We start from the raw sequence: 20,116 nt of genomic DNA on the forward strand, positions 1-20,116 counted from the left end.
TCAATTACGATATGGAGTAAATTCAGCAAATTAACCTTACAATATTAGTTCTGTAACTGATTACATTAAGTATATCAAACGTATAACATTAGTTACAGGACTTGAAGGACTTAAGCAAGTCAAACTAAAAAAAAAACAGTTCTGAACCTGATAAAATTAAGTTGAATGAAAGGAATTATTGAGATCCTGTTAGTTGTTTGTACTTAATATATTTGAGTTTGTGATGCACTAAAATCTAAGTATATTATACTTAAATGATCCTCCTTTTTGGATTTACTTAAAAGGCTGATGCAAATAGTTACCAAATTTTTTTCACGCAAAAAGGGGCACATTATTTTTTACAGTGCAAAAAGGAAGAATGTGTGTGTGTGTGTGTGTGTGTGTGTGTGTGTGTGTGTGTGTGTGTGTGTGTGTGTGTGTGTGTGTGTGTGTGTGTGTGTGTGAATGCCTGTTTCCAAGCAAGCTCCAAGGCGACAACGTCAGTCTCATTTTATGAAAGAAAATTTTTATTTAGTGATTTATAAACAAAACACATTACCACTGTATCCATTTAGGTCAAATAAAAAAACAGAAAGAAATGAAATTTCACTACTTCACCGTCACAGTAGATGAGCAGGTGTACAAAAAAGGTTTCACAACAGATCTGTACTGATCAGTAGGCCAGGACAGCGCCACCATTGGTCACCATCATACGCTGATAAAAGAATGACCGCGTGAACGCTCACTAAACACAAGCATACACTACATATACAATTTTTACATAGGAATTGTCTTCTTTTTTTGTGGTTATTTTTTCATTTTTTTCTGTTGAAAGGGAGTGAAAGGGAAGAGGATAGCTCATCACAGGATCATACATATTTCAGTTACAATATTACAGTGTTAGTTAGATCATGTCAAAGCCGGACACAAAACGTTTTTGTTGTTGCTTGTTCTCAAAAACGAAAATCCTATTTCCATAAAACAAAATGAACAGAGTTGAGTTCAAGGGCATCACACAACAGCATTTACAAATATCGAAAAGGTTTAGTTAACGTCACACAACACCACTGTCTTGTGGAGTGCGGAGGGTGTAATATGTAGAAGATGCATGGCAGAGACGGTACATACACATATCTCCTGTGGGAGTCATAAAGTCAAATTATAATACGAAACAATAAAATCATAGCCATCTATTTCTATATATATATTTTGTATCTCTATATTGTTTGAGTTTCCTTTGAGACGAACATGCAGCAGCCGCTTTAGTGGAGTGACGTCATATTGAGCCGCAAAACCTGGAGGGGGGGGGGGGGCGTCGCAACGACATACAGGCAGGGGAACGGGGAACCAATCGAAGCAGGGCTGAAGCAAGTCTCCGCCCCTTTACAAAACCTCCTGAGAGGGGATTGGTGGGATAGAGCTGTGGGGTGGGAATCCTTAGATGCTCTTATTTATTTATTCATTAATAATGTAATAATTAGCGTATACATTGCATTTATTAATGCACAGGCCACATATATAAAAAGCAAGTCTAACTACATTTTTCGTGTACATAAAAGCCAATGGATGACCTACTGTTTTGATTCACCAATCATAATCAATCAATTTCGAGATATATACGTGTACCCAGGAACATGGCGGATAGGCCGAGCCCTCAGAACCATGTCCCAGACATCCACCCCATCCCTGTCTCCATCCCACCTCGCCCCCACTCGCCAGTGACCACAAACAGGAATGAACAGCGTAGTATTCACAAGTTAACAGCACTCAACCGTTTTGCACTTGGAGACATCTGGCGTTAGAACTCAGAATAATGGAACCCCGGTCCCGGCTGGGTTCCTCAGGCCTCGTCCACATTACTCCATGCTGTTCCCAGCACACCACAATGTTCAGCCTTCCCAGTTCACCCTGACAGAACATGGGGTTAGAGGGGGAGTCCATGGCCAGAAAAAGAGAAAGGCCGAGGGCAAAGGGGGGGGTGGGACAAGCAGAAAGCGCTGCAGAGCAGTTAAAGCTAACAAAACAGAGTAGGAAATCGCGGGTCTTCTCCAAGAACCAATAGAAAGTGAAAAAGTTTCACAGATTCATCATCATCATGTGAAGAAGCAGTCTGTGGTTGGTGTAAGGGTGGGGATGAGAATCTGTGGGTAGGGACAGGGAGTGGAAAAGGGTGAGGGGGGGGGCTGTGGAGGATGGGGATCAGGTCGGATATCAGGTAAGTGATGGTTGCTACCAAACATTCAGAGCAGAAAGCCTCAGGCTTTTGCTGAGTGGCAGGGGAGAGTAGAAGAGATCCTCTTTAGCTAGAGACGTTCCTGCTATTCTACAAGGTTCCAACTGAGCTCAGATCAACAAAGCTGGATCACAGGCCAACTCAACTGGACTCTTCTCTCTTTCGTTCTCAAGAGACTCTGAAGAGTGTTCCCCCTTTCTCTCGATCCCTCGTTTGATCTGTTTGCATTGAGCGAGAGAAGGATCTGGTTGTCCCAAAAGAGAGTAGTGAGCGAACCCATCAGGAGTAACTGCAGGGGATGCTGCTGTGCCAACCCTGAGAGAGTAGATCTACTGTACACGTGTGTACTGCTTAGGAGACTGCTGTGCTGCTGGGGAAAAGCTTGCGTTCTGTATTAAACACAATGTCGTTTTGTTGGCTGCTCCTGTATTTTTTATTTTATTTTTTACCTCTCTCCAGTTCTCAGGTGTTCTCAGTGTCCGGGTTGTTACAGCGAGTGTGTGTCAGCGTGTATGTGTTTTGTCATTGACAGCCATGTTTTTCCTTGCCGTCACAGGGAACACTGACGGCTAGAGAGCGCGATAGGAAGCCGCAGCAGCAGTGTCATGTTAGCCTTTAGCCTCAGCTTTAGCGACTCTCTCCCGTGCTATTTACAAGTGTGAGTGTCCAGCTCTAAATCACCAACATTTAACTCGTCTTCTGTTTACTTTCTTCTCGTCATTTCCTTTTTTTTTGTTGCTCTTTTTCCGAGGCTGGCACAGAGCTGTTTTCTTCTTGCTGTTGGATTTTCTTTGCCTCTCAAAGAGAGTGAATTATACAACATGGTGGGAAGGGGTAAGACAGAGGTGCCAACGTATCCGTGGGTGGGAGGGTGAAAAGCAGAGGGCGAGGGGAGACAGTGGCTCTCGTCCCCTCGCTGAGAAGAGTAGGGAGGGTATCGTTTGGCTCAAGGTGTATAGGCACCAGGGGGTATGGAGGAACATTTATCAATCTGTTTTTTTCTCATCAAGGCATGATTAATCAATTACCCCAGTAAGGGATTTGTGAGGCGACAGTAATCTTAAATAATCTTGGTAAAGCCGATTTTTACCAGAGAGATCTGGGCTATTATCTTTGTCGCAGGGGTGGGTATAGAGCAGACTACGTCAGTGTGACTTTGTCTGCCTGTCTGTGTTACTGAGCCAGAGATTAGGAAGTAGAATTGGGGATCTCTTTTCACCTGTGGTCTAAAATAATTGTATTTTTGTTTCCTGGTGGACTTTGGTTGGTACCTCTGTTTCAACAGCTCCCCTTCCTTCTCTTCCTCCTCCTCCTCCTCCTCCTCCTCCTCCCTCCTCTACTCATCGTCATCCTTCCCCTTATCCTTCTTATCCTTCTTCTCCTTCTTCTTCTTTTTCTTCTTCTTGGCCTCCTCCTTCTTTCCGAAGCTGATGAAGTCGCTCTTGTCGTCCTCTCCTCCCTGCTGGCGGATAGAGATGATGGCGGGCGATCCAGGGATGATGAAGGCTTCGGGGGGGACCTCGCCGGGCTTCAGGTGCTGGGGGGGTCCTCCGGGACCGCCGGCGCCGTAACGGAAGTGCCAGCTGTTACTGTCCACTCCGGCTCCCATGGGTGGGGACACCTCTCCACCCTCAGCATCTAGAGACAGAGACAGAGAACAACAAATTGTTATTAAATGTTGCGCTGGAATCATCTCTCTCACAACCATTGTCATCAATATCGTCTATATCGAGGGGGTTGTAAGATGGTTGTAAACAACAATGTCATTGGTACAACTGCCAATGTTGTCGTTGGTGTCATAGTCTTGGACACTTTCTTGAAAAGACTTGGAAACCTCTGCCATGTCAGACTCTTCCCACATAGCATCCATTGGTGATGCCCCCATAGCACACAGTCAACACCATGCTGAAGCGTCACCCACAGGAGTTCTCTGATCACCCTGACTCCCATTGTGATGTCACTAATCGGTCACTAATCAACAGAAACAGCCATAACACCAGTCAAAAGGAAGGGGTGGCGACTCAGAATGCAAGCTCTCAAACGGTCCACTGATAAGCAGCACAGGATCAAAGTGTCCATTCTGCCACGGCTAGGGTCCCCGGTCGGCGCTGTGGGACAAGACACGAAGCGCTCCATCACACAGGGAGAGGCGGGGAAAGGTCAGGGAATAAAGACATGGCATTTAAACGGAAAGTCAACAAGCCGCTTACACGCTGAGCGTTCGTTCTGGGAGATGACTGCGCTTTCAACTTCCATCCCAGATCGCCACTGAAGCGCCAAGAAGACAAACGGTAAATGGAGATAGTGTCTGTTCAATAGAAGTGTTTACCTTGTGTGTGTGTGCGTGTGCGTGAGTAAGTAGCCGAAACAACGGCGACCCAAACCACCTCAAACGCTCAGCATTTTAAGTGGTCTCCAGTTAGTTAAAGAGTCTGTACTCAGTACTTTGAGAACGACGGTGTGTGAAACCACCTCTATAAACTGCCAGCTCTCCCTCAGTCTCTCGACACACATCAGGACTCACTGCAGCAGAGCAGAGTAGAGCGACACCTGGCTCGGCTCTCAGCTCTCCCCTCCCAACCCGACCCCGTCGATCTGCCCGAGGAGAGAGACCGCTCCTCCATACACATAAACAACACCATTAAAGGGGTAGCGGCGCTCACATAAATAACTCCTCATTAAAGGGGAAGGGGATGGCAGAGGTGCCCAGTCAGTCAAACAGCCAGCTCACCGTGACTCTGCGTTCAAAAGGCGTGTGTGGTTTGATGAGCCGGGGTGCATGTAACAGAGCTAACACCCCAGCCTGACAACCCAGGGATCCCGAGGGGACTGTTCTAACTACTGAGTCCCATTACACACACAAACCGACGCACGCACACACCCCACGCCACTTTGCCTCGTTCCTCACAGCTATGACCTAGTTGCGATGCTTCCTTCACATATTACACTGTTTATTTCTCTCTCTCTGTTTTTTGGACTTCCCTCCAAAGGGGAGTTGAACAAACCAGAGTTCATCCAAGCAGAAGGAACCGTGTCTGGAAGAGGGAGGACTGGCCTCATACAACACCCAGGGTATGGAAGGCCATCTCCCCAGTCCCTGTCCTCCCTAACCCTGCCTCTATTGGTGAGTTAGGAGGACAAGCTCTGGTAGTACTTTCAGCTCAAATTCCCATTAACATAGCTTTTTCTTGACAGATGGACTAAAGGCATCCTGAATACATAAACATGTACAGGGAAAAAAAACAGAGAACAAAAAAAAATATTTTTAATTAGTATGAAGCACCACATGGGAAAGAGACCCATTTTGGTACAGGGCAAGAGTTCAGTAAGTAAGTTGTGATCAGCCAGTACATGTCTCATCCAGCAGGTAGTGATTGAAGTGGCCAGGGGGAGGCCTTGTTACACGGCTTGAAGGAACACGAATAGCAGCACAGATGTAGTCTGCCTCAATGACAGCCAAGCAGAGCTCAGAACTACAAGACGGAGCTAGATCACTGATCTATTCTAGTGCCACACTACTCCTCTCTTCTCCCGTTTCCTCTCTCAATTTAAAAGGAACCAAAATAGTTGTTTTTTTGCCCAAAACATTTCCAAGTACTATAAAAAGAAGTAGAGGGAATAAACAAAAACATTTTCTCTGGCAATTGGTGACCATTAAAAAAAACAATAAAAATGATGGCACATGCAGATTTTTATGAAGTTCTTTACCCCCCCGCTTTCTCTCCCGTTCCCCTATCACCTCTTCTCCTCTCCTTCCCTTCCTTCCTCCGCCCCCTTTCCCTAACCGACCTCTCTCCTCTCTTTTCTTCCCTCTCTATTTTTCTCCCCCCACCCTTTTTCCCTACCCGACTTTGCTCTCTCCTCTCCATCTCTCTCCCTCCCCTTCTCTTTGTAGCCCTATTTCCCTCCCAGCCTCTCTCCTCCTACTCTCCCTCCTCCCTCTCACCCCCTCTGTACTAGCCCGGGCTCTCTGCTGGAGCTGCTCAGAGTGATGGATTCTGGGAGTAAATCCAGGCTGGGCGTCAGGAGAGTGTGACGTCCCCTGCATTGCACACACTCCTAATCTCTCTTATGGAGTCAAACACTGCAGGAAGCCTTTCTGGATGATGGGACGCCGTCCTATTCCCCCTCTCATTGATACAGATGCTATGTCCCAATTCTTTACCCTTCTTCCTAAAGTGTGCACTTATTCACTTCCCTTCATGGATTTAAAAGGAAATGAGTGGTGTAAGAATATGGCCACATCTGTCTCTAGCCAATGCTAGAAGGTAGAGAATTGGGACGCAGGGGAAAGATTATAGGGAATATCCTCACTACCAGCGGCCATTTTGCCTACTCTGTAAGAGGGCACAGATTGGCCGATTGAATCAGACACAGTTCCAGCACTCACATAGTCCTCCTTTTTACTTCCTATTCAAGCCAGGAGTGCTATCTGACGTCCACTGATTGTGACATCAGCGCCGCGAGATAGAGTCGGACACACATACATTGACTTTTTAAAAACATTTTAGCCATTTATCAGACGCTCTTATCCAGGGCACTTACAGTTAGTGCATTCATCTTAAGATAGCTAGCTGAGACAACCACCTATCACAGGCCTCGTAAGTACACGTTACCCCAATAAAGTAGCTATCAGCAAAGGGGGGGAGTCAAATGCAAGTGTTGGTTCAGGATTTTATATTTTCAGACAGAGGATGAGGATAAAAGGAAGAGAGGAGTAGGAGACAGATACAATCTCTCTCTTTCTCTCTCTCTCTCTCTGACATGAGACAGTGGGATAGTCTGTATCAATCTTGGGTTAATGCCCTTATCTGACTCCCAGCCAACATTGTGATCAAATTCTGCTCTTTAAAAGGGAAAATGATAAAAGAGAGGAGGAATGAGAGGGGAAAGGGAAAGACAGCAATCGTAGAAAGTGGTAGGGTATTTACTCTAAAATGCATTTGCTCAGCTATGCTGTCCCTGGGTAATTTCCTGTCTAAAACAATGTAGGCAGATTAAGAGACACCCATGCCCCTGATGCAAACATAAAGTCATAAACAAATAGGACCCCAGAGAGTGATGAGTCACTGCAGGGCCGGCTCCAGCCCATTGGGGGCCCTAAGCGAGATTTGGTTATAAAGTTAATTTCCTGAAATTCTACACATTTTGCCATGGAGCATAGAGAAAATGTTGCAGGTTTATAACTAATTTTATGCAAGTTTATTTGTTTTGCCATGGGGTGGAGAGAGAAATGTGCAATTTTACAGCACGTTCCACACATTTAGCAATGACTTATGCCATGTTAAAATGATATCTGAGTGACAGTGGCAAAAAAAAAATCAATGGGGTGTTAAGGCTGTCGCTTTCCTCATCCTCGGATGAGGTGAGGAGAGAAGGATCTTCAGACCAAAATGCGGTTTCAGGGAAATAAGCCATCTTTTATTTTATAACAACGAAAACTGATGATGATGGCAACACGAACACAAACACTTTAACAAAACGAACAAAACAACAAACGACCGTGAAGCTAAATAACGTTGTGCACTTACACACACACTATAACAAACTTACAAAATAACAAAACGTCGTAGAACGAAACCTGAACATAAACTCACATTACTAAAACGTAAACTCACGGACAGGAACGTTACATCAAAACGCACGAACAGCCAAACAGCCCCGTAAGTGAAAATACATCGACAACGACGAAGACATCACAGGAGACAATCACCCACAAACAAACAGTGAGAATGCCCTACCTAAATATGACTCTTGATTAGAGGAAAACGCAAACCACCTGCCTCTAATCAAGAGCCATACCAGGCAAACCAAAACCAACATAGAAACAAATAACATAGACTGCCCACCCAAAACTAACGCCCTGACCATAAACACATAAAAAACAACATAAAACAAGTCAGGACTGTTACAGTACCCCCCCCTCAAGGTGCGAACGCCGGGCGCACCAGCACAAAGTCCAGGGGAGGGTCTGGGTGGGCAGTTGACCACGGTGGTGGTTCCGGCTCAGGACGCTGTCCCCACACCACCATAGTCACTCCCCTCTTCTGTCTACCCCTTCTAATGACCACCCTAACACTATCTTCCCCTAAATCAACGGCCAGCACCGGGACAAGGGGCAGCACCGGGACAAGGGGCAGCACCGGGACAAGGGGCAGCACCGGAACAAGGGGCAGCACCAGGATAAGGACCAGCACCGGAATAAGGGGCAGCACCGGGACAAGGGGCAGCACCGGGACAAGGGGCAGCACCGGGACAAGGGGCAGCACCGGGACAAGGGGCAGCACCGGGACAAGGGGCAGCACCGGGACAAGGGGCAACACCGGGACAAGGGGCAGCACCGGGACAAGGGGCAGCACCGGGACAAGGGGCAGCACCGGGACAAGGGGCAGATCCCGGCTGAAGGACTCTGGCAGGTCCTGGCTGAGGGACTCTGGCAGGTCCTGGCTGGACGGCTCTGGCAGGTCCTGGCTGGACGGCTCTGGCAGGTCCTGGCTGGACGGCTCTGGCAGGTCCTGGCTGGACGGCTCTGGCAGGTCCTGGCTGGACGGCTCTGGCAGGTCATAGCAGGACGGCTCTGGCAGGTCCTGGCTGGACGGCTCTGGCTGGTCATGGCAGGACGGCTCTGGCAGATCCTGTCTGGTTGGCGGCTCTGGCAGATCCTGTCTGGTTGGCGGCTCTGGCAGATCCTGTCTGGTTGGCGGCTCTGGCAGATCCTGTCTGGTTGGCGGCTCTGGCAGATCCTGTCTGGTTGGCGGCTCTGGCAGATCCTGTCTGGCGGGCGGCTCTAGCGGCTCCTGTCTGGTGGGCGGCTCTAGCGGCTCCTGTCTGGCGGACGGCTCTGTAGGCTCATGGCAGACGGGCGGCTTTGCAGGCTCATGACAGACGGGCGGCTTTGCAGGCTCCTGGCAGACGGATGGCTCAAACGGCGCTGGGGAGACGGATGGCTCAGATGGCGCTGGGGAGACGGATGGCTCAGATGGCGCTGGAGAGACGGATGGCTCAGATGGCGCTGGGGAGACGGATGGCTCAGATGGCGCTGGGGAGACGGATGGCTCTGTAGGAAGGAGAAGGAGAGACAGCCTGGTGCGTGGTCTAAGCACTGGCTGCGCTGGAGAGGAGGAAACAGCAGGAGAGAGAACCCGGAGAGACAGCCTGGTACGGGGGGCTGCCACCGGAGGACTGGTACATGGAGGTGGCACCGGGTCTACCGGACCGTGAAGGAGGACTCGTGCTCTTGAGCACCGAGCCTCCCCAACCTTACCAGGTTGAATGGACCCCGTAGCCCTGCCAGTGCGGCGAGGTGGAATAGCCCGCACTGGGCTATGCAGGCGAACCGGGGACACCACCTGTAAGGCTGGTGCCATGTACACCGGCCCGAGGAGACGTACTGGAGACCAGATACGTTGGGCCGGCTTCATGGCACTCGGCTCGATGCCCAACCTAGCCCTCCCAGTGCGGCAAGGTGGAATAGCCCGCACTGGGCTAAGCACGCGTACTGGGGACACCGTGCGCTTTACCGCATAACACGGTGTCTTACCAGTACGACGCCTTCTACCTCCACGGTAAGCACGGGGAGTTGGCTCGGGCATCCTACCCGGCTTTGCCACACTCCTCGTGTGCCCCCCCCCCAAGAAATTTTTTGGTCTGACTCACGGGCTCCCAACCGCGTCGTCGCGCTGCCTCCTCATACCAGCGCCGCTCAGCCTTCGCTGCTTCCAATTCCTCCTTTGGACGGCGATATTCCCCTGGTTGAGCCCAAGGTCCTCTACCGTCCAGGATCTCCTCCCAAGTCCAGAAGTTCTTGTTGCTCCGTCGAGCATTCCCATACCGCTTGGTCTTAGCGTGGTGGGTGATTCTGTTAAGGCTGTCGCTTTCCTCATCCTCGGATGAGGTGAGGAGAGAAGGATCTTCAGACCAAAATGCGGTTTCAGGGAAATAAGCCATCTTTTATTTTATAACAACGAAAACTGATGATGATGGCAACACGAACACAAACACTTTAACAAAACGAACAAAACAACAAACGACCGTGAAGCTAAATAACGTTGTGCACTTACACACACACTATAACAAACTTACAAAATAACAAAACGTCGTAGAACGAAACCTGAACATAAACTCACATTACTAAAACGTAAACTCACGGACAGGAACGTTACATCAAAACGCACGAACAGCCAAACAGCCCCGTAAGTGAAAATACATCGACAACGACGAAGACATCACAGGAGACAATCACCCACAAACAAACAGTGAGAATGCCCTACCTAAATATGACTCTTGATTAGAGGAAAACGCAAACCACCTGCCTCTAATCAAGAGCCATACCAGGCAAACCAAAACCAACATAGAAACAAATAACATAGACTGCCCACCCAAAACTAACGCCCTGACCATAAACACATAAAAAACAACATAAAACAAGTCAGGACTGTTACATGGGAGCCCCCTGGAGGTCATGGCCCCTGGGCAAGTGCCCTTCATATCCGGTCGGTAATTCGGCCATGATTACTAAAAGTTTTGGTAGCTGGCAAGACTAATTTACCAATCTAAAAATGTTTAGTGAGTGACAGTTGAGTGACTGTCATTGACTGACACAAGAAGAACTGCTGATGCACAACCCATTTTCGAAACTGCACATTGTGTATTCTATTAACAGTAAACGAAGACCGCGACCGAGTTCCACAAAGTGGGAATACAATTCATTTAATTGTCTTTTTTTCTGTGAACAATCTACACAAAATACTCTGTAAATGTCAAAGTGAAAAAAGAATAATTTATATACATATATAGATTCATAAAAAATAATACAAGTAATAACTAAAATATAGTCGTTACATTACTATTCAGCTCCTTTGACAGCGATTACAGCTGTACGTCTTTCAGGGAAGTCTCTAAAAGTTTCGTTTGCACAACTGGATTGCACAATATTTTTCCCATTATTCTTTTCAAAAATCTTCAAGCTCTGTCACGATGTTGGGGATCGTGGCTAGATTTCAGTAAGAACTTTAACTTGGCCGCTCAGGAACATTCACTGTCTTTTTGGTAATAAAATCAAGTATAGATTTGGCCTTGTGTTGTTGGTTGTTGTCCTACTGAAAGGTGAAGTCCTCTCCCAGTGTCTAGTGTAAATCAGACTGAAGCAGGTTCTCCTCTAGGATTTTGCCGGTACTTAGCTCCATCCCGTTTGTTTTTATCCTAAAAATCTCCACAGTATTTGCCGATGACAAGCATACCCATAACATGATGCATCCACAACTATGCTTGAAAATAAGAAGACAGTTACCTAGTGATGTGTTTTGTTGGATTTGCCCCAAACATAATGCTTTGCATTTAAGACAAAAAGTATTTTCCTTTGCCGTGTTTTTTTTCAGTATTACTTTAGTACCTTGCTGCATACAATATGCATGTTTCGGAATATTTGTATTCTGTATATTTGTATTCTTCTTTTCATGCTGTCATTTAGAACATTATTGTGATCTACCACAATGTTGTTGATCTATCCTCAGTTTTCTCCCATCACAGCCATTGAACTCTGTAGCTGTTTTAAAATCACCAATGGCATCATGGTAACATCTCTGAGCAATTTTATTCCTGTCCTGCAGTCCAGTTTGATGTGTCTGGGTGGTTTAATGCATAATTATTAACAGGACCATGATTAGAGATATTCATTGTCTGATTTGTTATTGTTACCCATCGACCAATCACTGCCCTTCTTTGTGAGGCGTTGGAAAAGCTCTCTGGTCTTTGTAGTTGAATGTGTGCTTGAAATGCAATACTTGACTGAGGGGTCTAACAGATGTTGTATGTAGGGAGGACAGAGGAAGGGTTAGTCATTCAAAAATCATGTCAACTACTAATATTTCACACAGATTGAGTCCATATAACTTATATGATTTGTTAAGTCAAATTTTATCACTTAACTAATTTAGGCTTGCCTAAACATAGGGTCTGAGTACTTATGCAACAACTCTAGTTATTTAATTTGTATTAATCTGTTTCCCTCCACTTTGACATGACAGAGTATTTTGTACAAATAAACCCACTTTTTAAACACACAAAAATGTGAATAAATCCGAGAGGGCTGAATAGTTCTGCACGACACTGTATACTGTATATGCTTATGCCCGCAGCCGGCCCTGAGTCACTGTGATGGAGAGCCGACAGATGCAGCAGGACCTGATAAGGCCGGGCAGAGGAGAGAAGCAGCATTACACAGGGTCAAAAACATTACAGCTGGGTAGAAAAAGCCTTTTGATTGTCTCTGACATATCATGACCGAGTCAAAAGCCCCATGACTGGGTCCAGAGCCGGGCAGCCCTATACGCTCACTACGCAAGTTGCGTAGGGCCCCGCAAATTACACAAGGGCCCTTGTGTAATTTGCGGGGCCCTACGCAAGTTGCGTAGTGAGCGTATAGGGCTGCCCGGCTCTGGACCCAGTCATGGGGCTTTTGACTCGGTGTGTGTCAATGTTTACAACTTCGATTAGAGGATGAAGCGGAACTATCCTTCTGGTCATGAAAAAGAGAGAAGATAAACACCATGAGAGGGAATTGCGGGGAAACAGCAATCAGGTAAACTTGTGTTCTCCCCTCCAAGTTTGATGTCAGCAAATAACAGGAACGTTAAGTTGATGTGCTAGCTTGCAGTGCATCTCTCTCTACTCTGTCTGTCTCGCTAACCTAGCCGGGCAGTGCATCGCTTGGTCTGTCTGTGTCTTGCTTGCTTGCCAGCCACTTCCAGGGCTGTGTTCTGTGACTTTGTGCCTGACAAAAGTGAGAGTGAAATACAACTATTCATTACGTTTGATAAACGCCAACGGGCAACGGTGTTCATAAACGGCAGCTCGTGAAAGATAAACCGTGTTGAGCGTGCACGAAATGAAACTCGTGCTTTCTAGCAGCAACCTCTGTGGGGACCAGTCCAGACAATATATGGGCGTGATGGCACTCCTCATAGACACAATGATTATCTAGTCTCTCAGTCAAGGTTTAGTTACAACTCTGGACTAATGCAAGATGGAATGCAATGGATTGACAGTGATTATTGATTTATATATTAAATTTAAAGTGTTGCTTAGCTGAGCATACTGGGCAATATGGATGCATATCTCTCAGTAAATAATAACCATCAAGTACTCAGCCAAGCCATAATATAAATAGTATTTTATATTTGAAAATGTATAAAAGGAAATCTGGGGGAGACAGTTTGAATGGGCCTGATGCAGTTGATAAAATTAATAATAGTATTGTTATCTATAATTTACAAGTGTTATGCTTAAGTTTGTCAGTAGAGGAGATGCTGGCTCATCAGCCAGTACAAGCACAGACTCAGTTGATCCACATCCAGCCGCAGCCAGTACTAAACACAGATCCAGTACAGCCGGCTTCAGATAATACTAACACAGACCCAGTACTGGCAGCTTCAGCAAGTACTAACACAGACCCAGTACAACTGGCTTCAGCAAATACTAACACAGATCCAATACAGCCATCTTCAGCAATTACTAACACAGACCCAGGTGAAGTACAGGCAGCCTCAGCCAGTACTAGCACAACCAGAGGTGTACAGCCAGCATCAGATACAAGCAGCTCAGACCCTAATAGAACAGTTGCTGCTCCACCAAATGACCCAGCAGATTGGCCCCCAGTCTTAACAGACTTTATGAGGACTGAGTTGGTGCGCAGAGGTCCATTCAAACCAGGACTGGATTTGTCTGAGCTGGCTTTCATACTCAATCAAAAACAACGCTGTGTATTGTTTTTCCTGTAAGCTCTTTTCTACAAAAGACTACAAAAGAATAAAGGAAGGCGTGAATGACTGGTCAAATATCAACGCCATTCTGAAACACCCCGAGGGTAGTCCTGAACACACAAACAATATAAGTGGCGAGAACTTGATCTGCGCCTAAGTCGGGGACAGACTCTTGACCAGATACAAATGACAATTTTGAAGGCTGAAAGAAAGAGATGACGGGATGTCCTTACACGTTTAATAAGTATCACCCAGTCTCTGGCTGACAAACCTAGCATTCAGGGGTTCATCAGACAAACTCTTCCAACCAGATAACGGAAACTTCCTAAAAGGGGTTGCATCACTGGAAAAATTTGACCCCGTTATGGAAAACCATCTCAGCAAAATGAAAGATGGAGAGACACATGCTCATGACCTTGGGAAGCGCACACAGAATGAGCTGATACAGATTGTGAGTGACAAGATTCTGCAAGCAATAGTGACTCAAGTAAGAGACTCAACGTACTTCTCCATTATCTTGGACGGTACACCTGACATTAGTCACCAGGAGCCAATGTGCATTATTCTGAGAAGCGTGGCTTTAAAGGAAAAGCCAGAGATCAAGGAGCACTTCCTCGGCTTTGTGAATGTTGAGGTTACAACAGGCTTGAATATGTCCACTGTCATCTTAGATAAGCTGAACGAGCTGAAGATTCCATTTTTGAAGATTGCAGAGGGCAAGCTTATGATAATGGGGCCAACATGAAGGGCAAGCACCAAGGAGTACAAGCCAGACTGCTCCCCAAAAATCGCAGAGCCTGCTTGTCCCATGCGGAGCAAACACTCTAAACCTTATCATTGCAGGTGCTGCAAAATCTTCAAAATCTGCAGTTGGGTTTTTTCGGCATGTGCAAAAGCTCTTCACCTTCTTTTCAGCTGGCACACAAAGATGGAGTGTTTTGAAGAAACACGTGAACATAACTGTGAAGTCATGGAGTGACACAAATGGGAGAGTAGGCAATCAGGTATCAGGCTTCTGAGGTTCGGGATGCATTACTGGAAGCCAGACAGGCGATCAACGATCCTGTGGCCAAAGTGGCGGCACAAGCACTTGCAGGGGAATTCGGGTCCCACTGCTTCTTGATTTGCTGTGTCGTATGGTGTGAGATACTGACAATGACAAACAAGGTGAATACGCTCCTCCAATCCGCCTCAATGCAGTTGGATATCGCAGAGAATGTAATCTCAAATGCAAAGGCCCTCACTACATACCGGGAAACTGGATTCTCTGAGGCCAAGACAACAGCCAAAAAGCATTTGTGAAGAAATGAATGTGGAGCCTGTTCTGAAAGAGAAGAGTCTGAGAAACAGCAAGAGGCATTTCAGCTACGAGGCTCCCGATGAACCAGTGACTGACGCACTGGAAAACCTTGAAGTCAACTACTTCAGCATTGTGGTCGACTCTGCTGTGACATCCATGGATGAGAGATTTGAAACACTCAACCAGGTGAAAACCACATATGGAGTGCTGCTGAACTTCAGTAGTGCCTCTCAGATGTCCAGTGAATCTGTAAAGAGTCCCTGCGTGGAAGTTGGAAACACTCTCACCTTCAGAGATGACTGTGACATCAGTGGAATGGATCTGGCACACGAGATTCAGAATGTACCTGATCTGCCGTCAGATCAGATGACTGCCTTTGAGCTGCTTTCCTTTCTCTGCGAGAAACACCCGGAGGAACTCTATATCCTCGCCTTTTGGATAGCCCGAAGAATTGCAGTCACCCTACCAGTAACAGTAGAATCGGCAAAGAGGAGCTTTTCAAAATGAAAACTCATCAAAAGCTACCTGAGGTCTTCCATGTCACAGGAACGTTTGAGTGGTCTGGCCATCGTGAGCATAAATCATGACGTGGGGGAAACGCATGTCCTACGATGACATCATTGGTGACTTTGCCTCAAGAAAGTGCAGAAGAGGAAGATTTTAATGGGAAGATTTTAATTCAAACATTCAAATGTTTACGCACTTAGTAACATTTAAGATTGTACGGCATTTGTGTAAATGACTGCTTAACTAACTATGTGACATATTTTCTCAATTTCTTCCAGACAGTCCAGATAGACCGGTGGCCATGCTGATGCTGAAAATGCCCAGGCTGTAGAGGGAACCAAAGTTAATCACACAGCTGTATAGGTTTTATTTGACTATTTTGGGACATATAGCTGCAGCCTTTGCCAATAGGCTTATGTTTACATTGTACAGCCAAAGCTAACTGTATAATATTGTGAGGACTGGACTAATTACCAGGCAGCAGAGCCAAAGCGCAGGCCACAAATGTGCATGTGTCAGCATATGGTCTCACAAGGGGTCTGAGGATCTCATCTCGGTACCTAATGGCAGTCAGGCTACCTCTGGCGAGCACATGGAGGGCTGTGCGGCCCCACAAAGAAATGCCACCCCACACCATGACAGACCCATCGCCAAACCGGTCATGCTGGAGGATGTTGCAGGCAGCAGAACGTCCTCCACGGCGTCTCCAGACTCTGTCACGTCTGTCACATGTGCTCATGTGCTCAGTGTGAACCTGCTTTCATCTGTGAAGAGCACAGGGCGCCAGTGGCGAATTTGCCAATCTTGGTGTTCTCTGGCAAATGCGAAACGTCCTGCACGGTGTTGGGCTGTAAGCACAACCCCCACCTGTGAACGTCGGGCCCTCATACCACCCTCATGGAGTCTGTTTCTGACCGTTTGAGCAGACACATGCACATTTGTGGCCTGCTGGAGGTCATTTTGCATGGCGCTGGCAGTGCACCTCCTTGCACTAAGGCGGAGGTAGCGGTCCTGCTGCTGGGTTGTGGCCCTCCTACGGCCTCCTCCACGTCTCCTGATGTACTGGCCTGTCTCCTGGTAGCGCCTGCATGCTCTGGACACTACGCTGACAGACACAGCAAACCTTTTTGCCACAGTTCGCATTGATGTGCCATCCTGGATGAACTGCACTACCTGAGCCACTTGTGTGGGTTGTAGACTCCGTCTCATGCTACCACTAGAGTGAGAGCACCGCCAGCATTCAAAAGTGACCAAAACATCAGCCAGGAAGCATAGGAACTGAGAAGTGGTCTGTGGTCACCACCTGCAGAATCACTCCTGTTTTGGGGGGTGTCTTGCTAATTGCCTATAATTTCCACCTTTTGTCTATTCCATTTGCACAACAGCATGTGACATTTATTGTCAATCAGTGTTGCTTCCTAAGTGGACAGTTTGATTTCACAGAGGTGTGATTGACTTGGAGTTACATTCTGTTGTTTAAGTGTTCCCTTTATTTTTTTGAGCAGTGTATTTGGATGCATACTGCTTCCTGCCCTCAAGACACAATATTGGGGGAAAACCTCCACATTTCCTCCTCTTTGTTTTGATTGAGCCCTGTCAATCAAACAGGAACAGAAAAGCTGTCTGTGCTCCAATCATCTCTTCCCCCCTCCCTCCCAGCATCTCTCCCTCCCTCTCTGACCTTCTTCCTCTACTCCCCCTTCGTTCCCTCTACCCATCCCACTCTCCCTTCTCCCCCCTCTTCACTCACGCTCTTCCTCTCTCTCGCCTATCAGGAGGGCAACAAAGGCACATGCCTCGCACAGCACAGATCCACACACAACCACAACCTCTAAATCAACCCCCCCCCCCAAAAGTTTATTGGTCACGTACACAGACTTGGAGATGTTATCGCAGGAGCAGCGAAACGCTTGTGTTTCCAGCTCCTACAGTGCAGTAATACCTGGCAATACAATGTTTTAAATATACAGTATATACATATAAATGGTGAAAGACAGTATGGACAGTATATGAGAAGAAAAGGTGTGTACAGCAGTAGTTATATAGGATGAGCCTGGACTTAGAATGCAGTATAGAGATATGAAGTGGGTAAAACATTATGTACACATTATTAAAGGTGACCAGGGTTCAATGACTATGTACATAGGGCAGCAGTCTCTAAGGTGCAGGGTAGAGCCTTGTGGTAGCCGGCTAGAGCACTAACTAAGGTCCAGGGCAGGGTACTGGGCGGAGGCAGGCTAGTGGTGACTGTTTAACAGTCTGATGGCCTGGAGATAGAAGATGTTTCTCAGTCTCTTGGTCCCAGCATGGATGCACCTCTACTGTCTCCTCCTTCTAGATCAGGGGTGGGCGACTCCAGTCCTCGAGGGCTTGATTGGTGTACACTTTTTCTCCATTCCTAGCAAACACAGCTGATCAAATTGCATTCTAAACTGACGATCATGATTAGGTGATTATTGGAGTCAGGCGTGTTAGCTGGGTCAAAACTGTGACACCAATCAGGCCCTCGAGGACTGGAATTGCCCCCCCCCCCCCCTTGTTCTAGATGGTAGCGGGTGAATAGTCCCGTGGTTCGGGTGGCTGAGGTCCTTAATGATCTTCTTGGCCTTCCTGTGAAACCAAGTGCTGTAGATGTCCCGGAGGGCAGCTAGTTTGCCCCCAGTGATGCGTTGGCCTGACCGCACCACCCTCTGGAGAGCCCTGCGGTTGCGGACGGTGCAATTGCCGTACAAGGCGGTGCTACTACCCGACAGGATGCTCTCAATGGTGCATCTGCAGAAGTTTGTGAGGGTCTTAGTGGCCACGCATTTGCACCTTCATCACAATGCTGTCTGTGTGGGTGTACCATTGTAGGTTGTCAGTGATGTGCACGCAGAGGAACTTGAAGCTTTTGACCCTCTTCACTGTGGCCCTGTCAATGTGGATGGGGGCGTGCTCCCTCTGCTGTCTCCCGAAGTCCACAATTAGCCGATCGTTATGTTGATGTCGAGAGAGAGGTTATTTTCCTGGCACCACTCCACCAGGGCTCTCACCTCCCCCCTGTAGGCTATATCGTCGTTGTTGGCAATCAGGCCGACCACTGTTGTGTTGTCAGCAAACTTGATCATTGAGTTGGAGACTCAGGCAGTCATTGGTGAACAGGGAGTACAGGAGGGGCCTGAGCACTGTCTGATTTGTCGATGGCTGTTGCATTGGAAAAATCTCTCTCTCTCTCTTACTTGCCTCCCTTACTCACCCTTCCTCCCGCTCGAAGTCTCTCATTTCTTCTGACCTTTCGTCTAATCTAGCGTGAAACCTGGTCCAGCAAACACCCGTCCCTTCCAGTGATTGATAGAGCGTTAATTATGCCCATCACTGTTATGGCAACGTTATTATGATTGGAAATTAAACAGCTTGTCAATCACTGTTCATTAAGAGGCACATTAGTGATGTGAAGGATTCATTTTACACTGGGATGACCACAGCATAACACCCTCTCTGTATATGTGTATCTCTCTCTGTTGTGTTTCTACATTTCTGAGTGTCTTCCTCTTCCTCTCTGTCTTTACCAAAGATCAGAATCATAGCCCGACACACTCCAAGTATTTCAGAACTTATATATAAACGTGTATTATTTTTCTCTCAGAAACAAATATCCAAAGCAATACACTCCTCTAATGTAGCCTATCTCTCTGTCTCTCTCTCTCCGTCTGTCTGTCTCTCCGTCTGTCTGTCTCTCCGTCTGTCTGTCTCTCCGTCTGTCTGTCTCTCCGTCTGTCTGTCTCTCCGTCTGTCTGTCTCTCCGTCTGTCTGTCTCTCCGTCTGTCTGTCTCTCTCTGTCTGTCTCTCTCTGTCTCTCCATCTCTCTCGCCATCTCTCTCTGTCTGTCTCTCCGTCTGTCTCTCTCTCCGCCTGTCTCTCTCTCTCTCCTTCTCTCTCTACGTCTCTCACCATCTCTCTCTCTGTCTGTCTCTCCGTCTGTCTGTCTCTCCGTCTGTCTGTCTCTCCGTCTGTCTGTCTCTCTCTCCGTCTGTCTCTCTCTCCGTCTGTCTCTCTCTCCGTCTGTCTCTCTCTCCGTCTCTCTCTCTCCGTCTCTCTCTCTCCGTCTCTCTCTCTCCGTCTCTCTCTCTCCGTCTCTCTCTCTCTCCGTCTCTCCGTCTCTCTCTCCGTCTCTCTCTGTCTCTCTCTCTCTCTCCGTCTGTCTCTCCGTCTGTCTCTCCGTCTGTCTCTCCGTCTGTCTCTCCGTCTGTCTCTCCGTCTGTCTCTCCGTCTGTCTGTCTCTCCGTCTGTCTGTCTCTCCGTCTGTCTCTCCGTCTGTCTGTCTCTCCGTCTGTCTCTCCGTCTGTCTCTCCGTCTGTC

General features: G+C 47.3%; 1 protein-coding gene across 43 annotated transcripts in view; it reads right to left on the reverse strand.

The window, feature by feature from the left end:
• Positions 1–483: 483 nt before the first annotated feature.
• Positions 484–20,116, reverse strand: part of LOC129857954 (protocadherin alpha-C2-like) — a 296,503-nt gene continuing 276,870 nt past the window's right edge. For all 43 annotated transcript variants that reach the window (XM_055926710.1, XM_055926681.1, XM_055926714.1 and 40 more), the window contains one exon: positions 484–3,850. In XM_055926710.1, the coding sequence (XP_055782685.1) occupies positions 3,549–3,850 (302 nt within the window). In that variant the 3' untranslated portion in view covers positions 484–3,548. The remainder of the gene's footprint in view (positions 3,851–20,116) is intronic.

Source organism: Salvelinus fontinalis, chromosome 6 (genome assembly GCF_029448725.1).
Source record: "Salvelinus fontinalis isolate EN_2023a chromosome 6, ASM2944872v1, whole genome shotgun sequence".
Lineage (NCBI taxonomy): Eukaryota > Metazoa > Chordata > Actinopteri > Salmoniformes > Salmonidae > Salvelinus > Salvelinus fontinalis.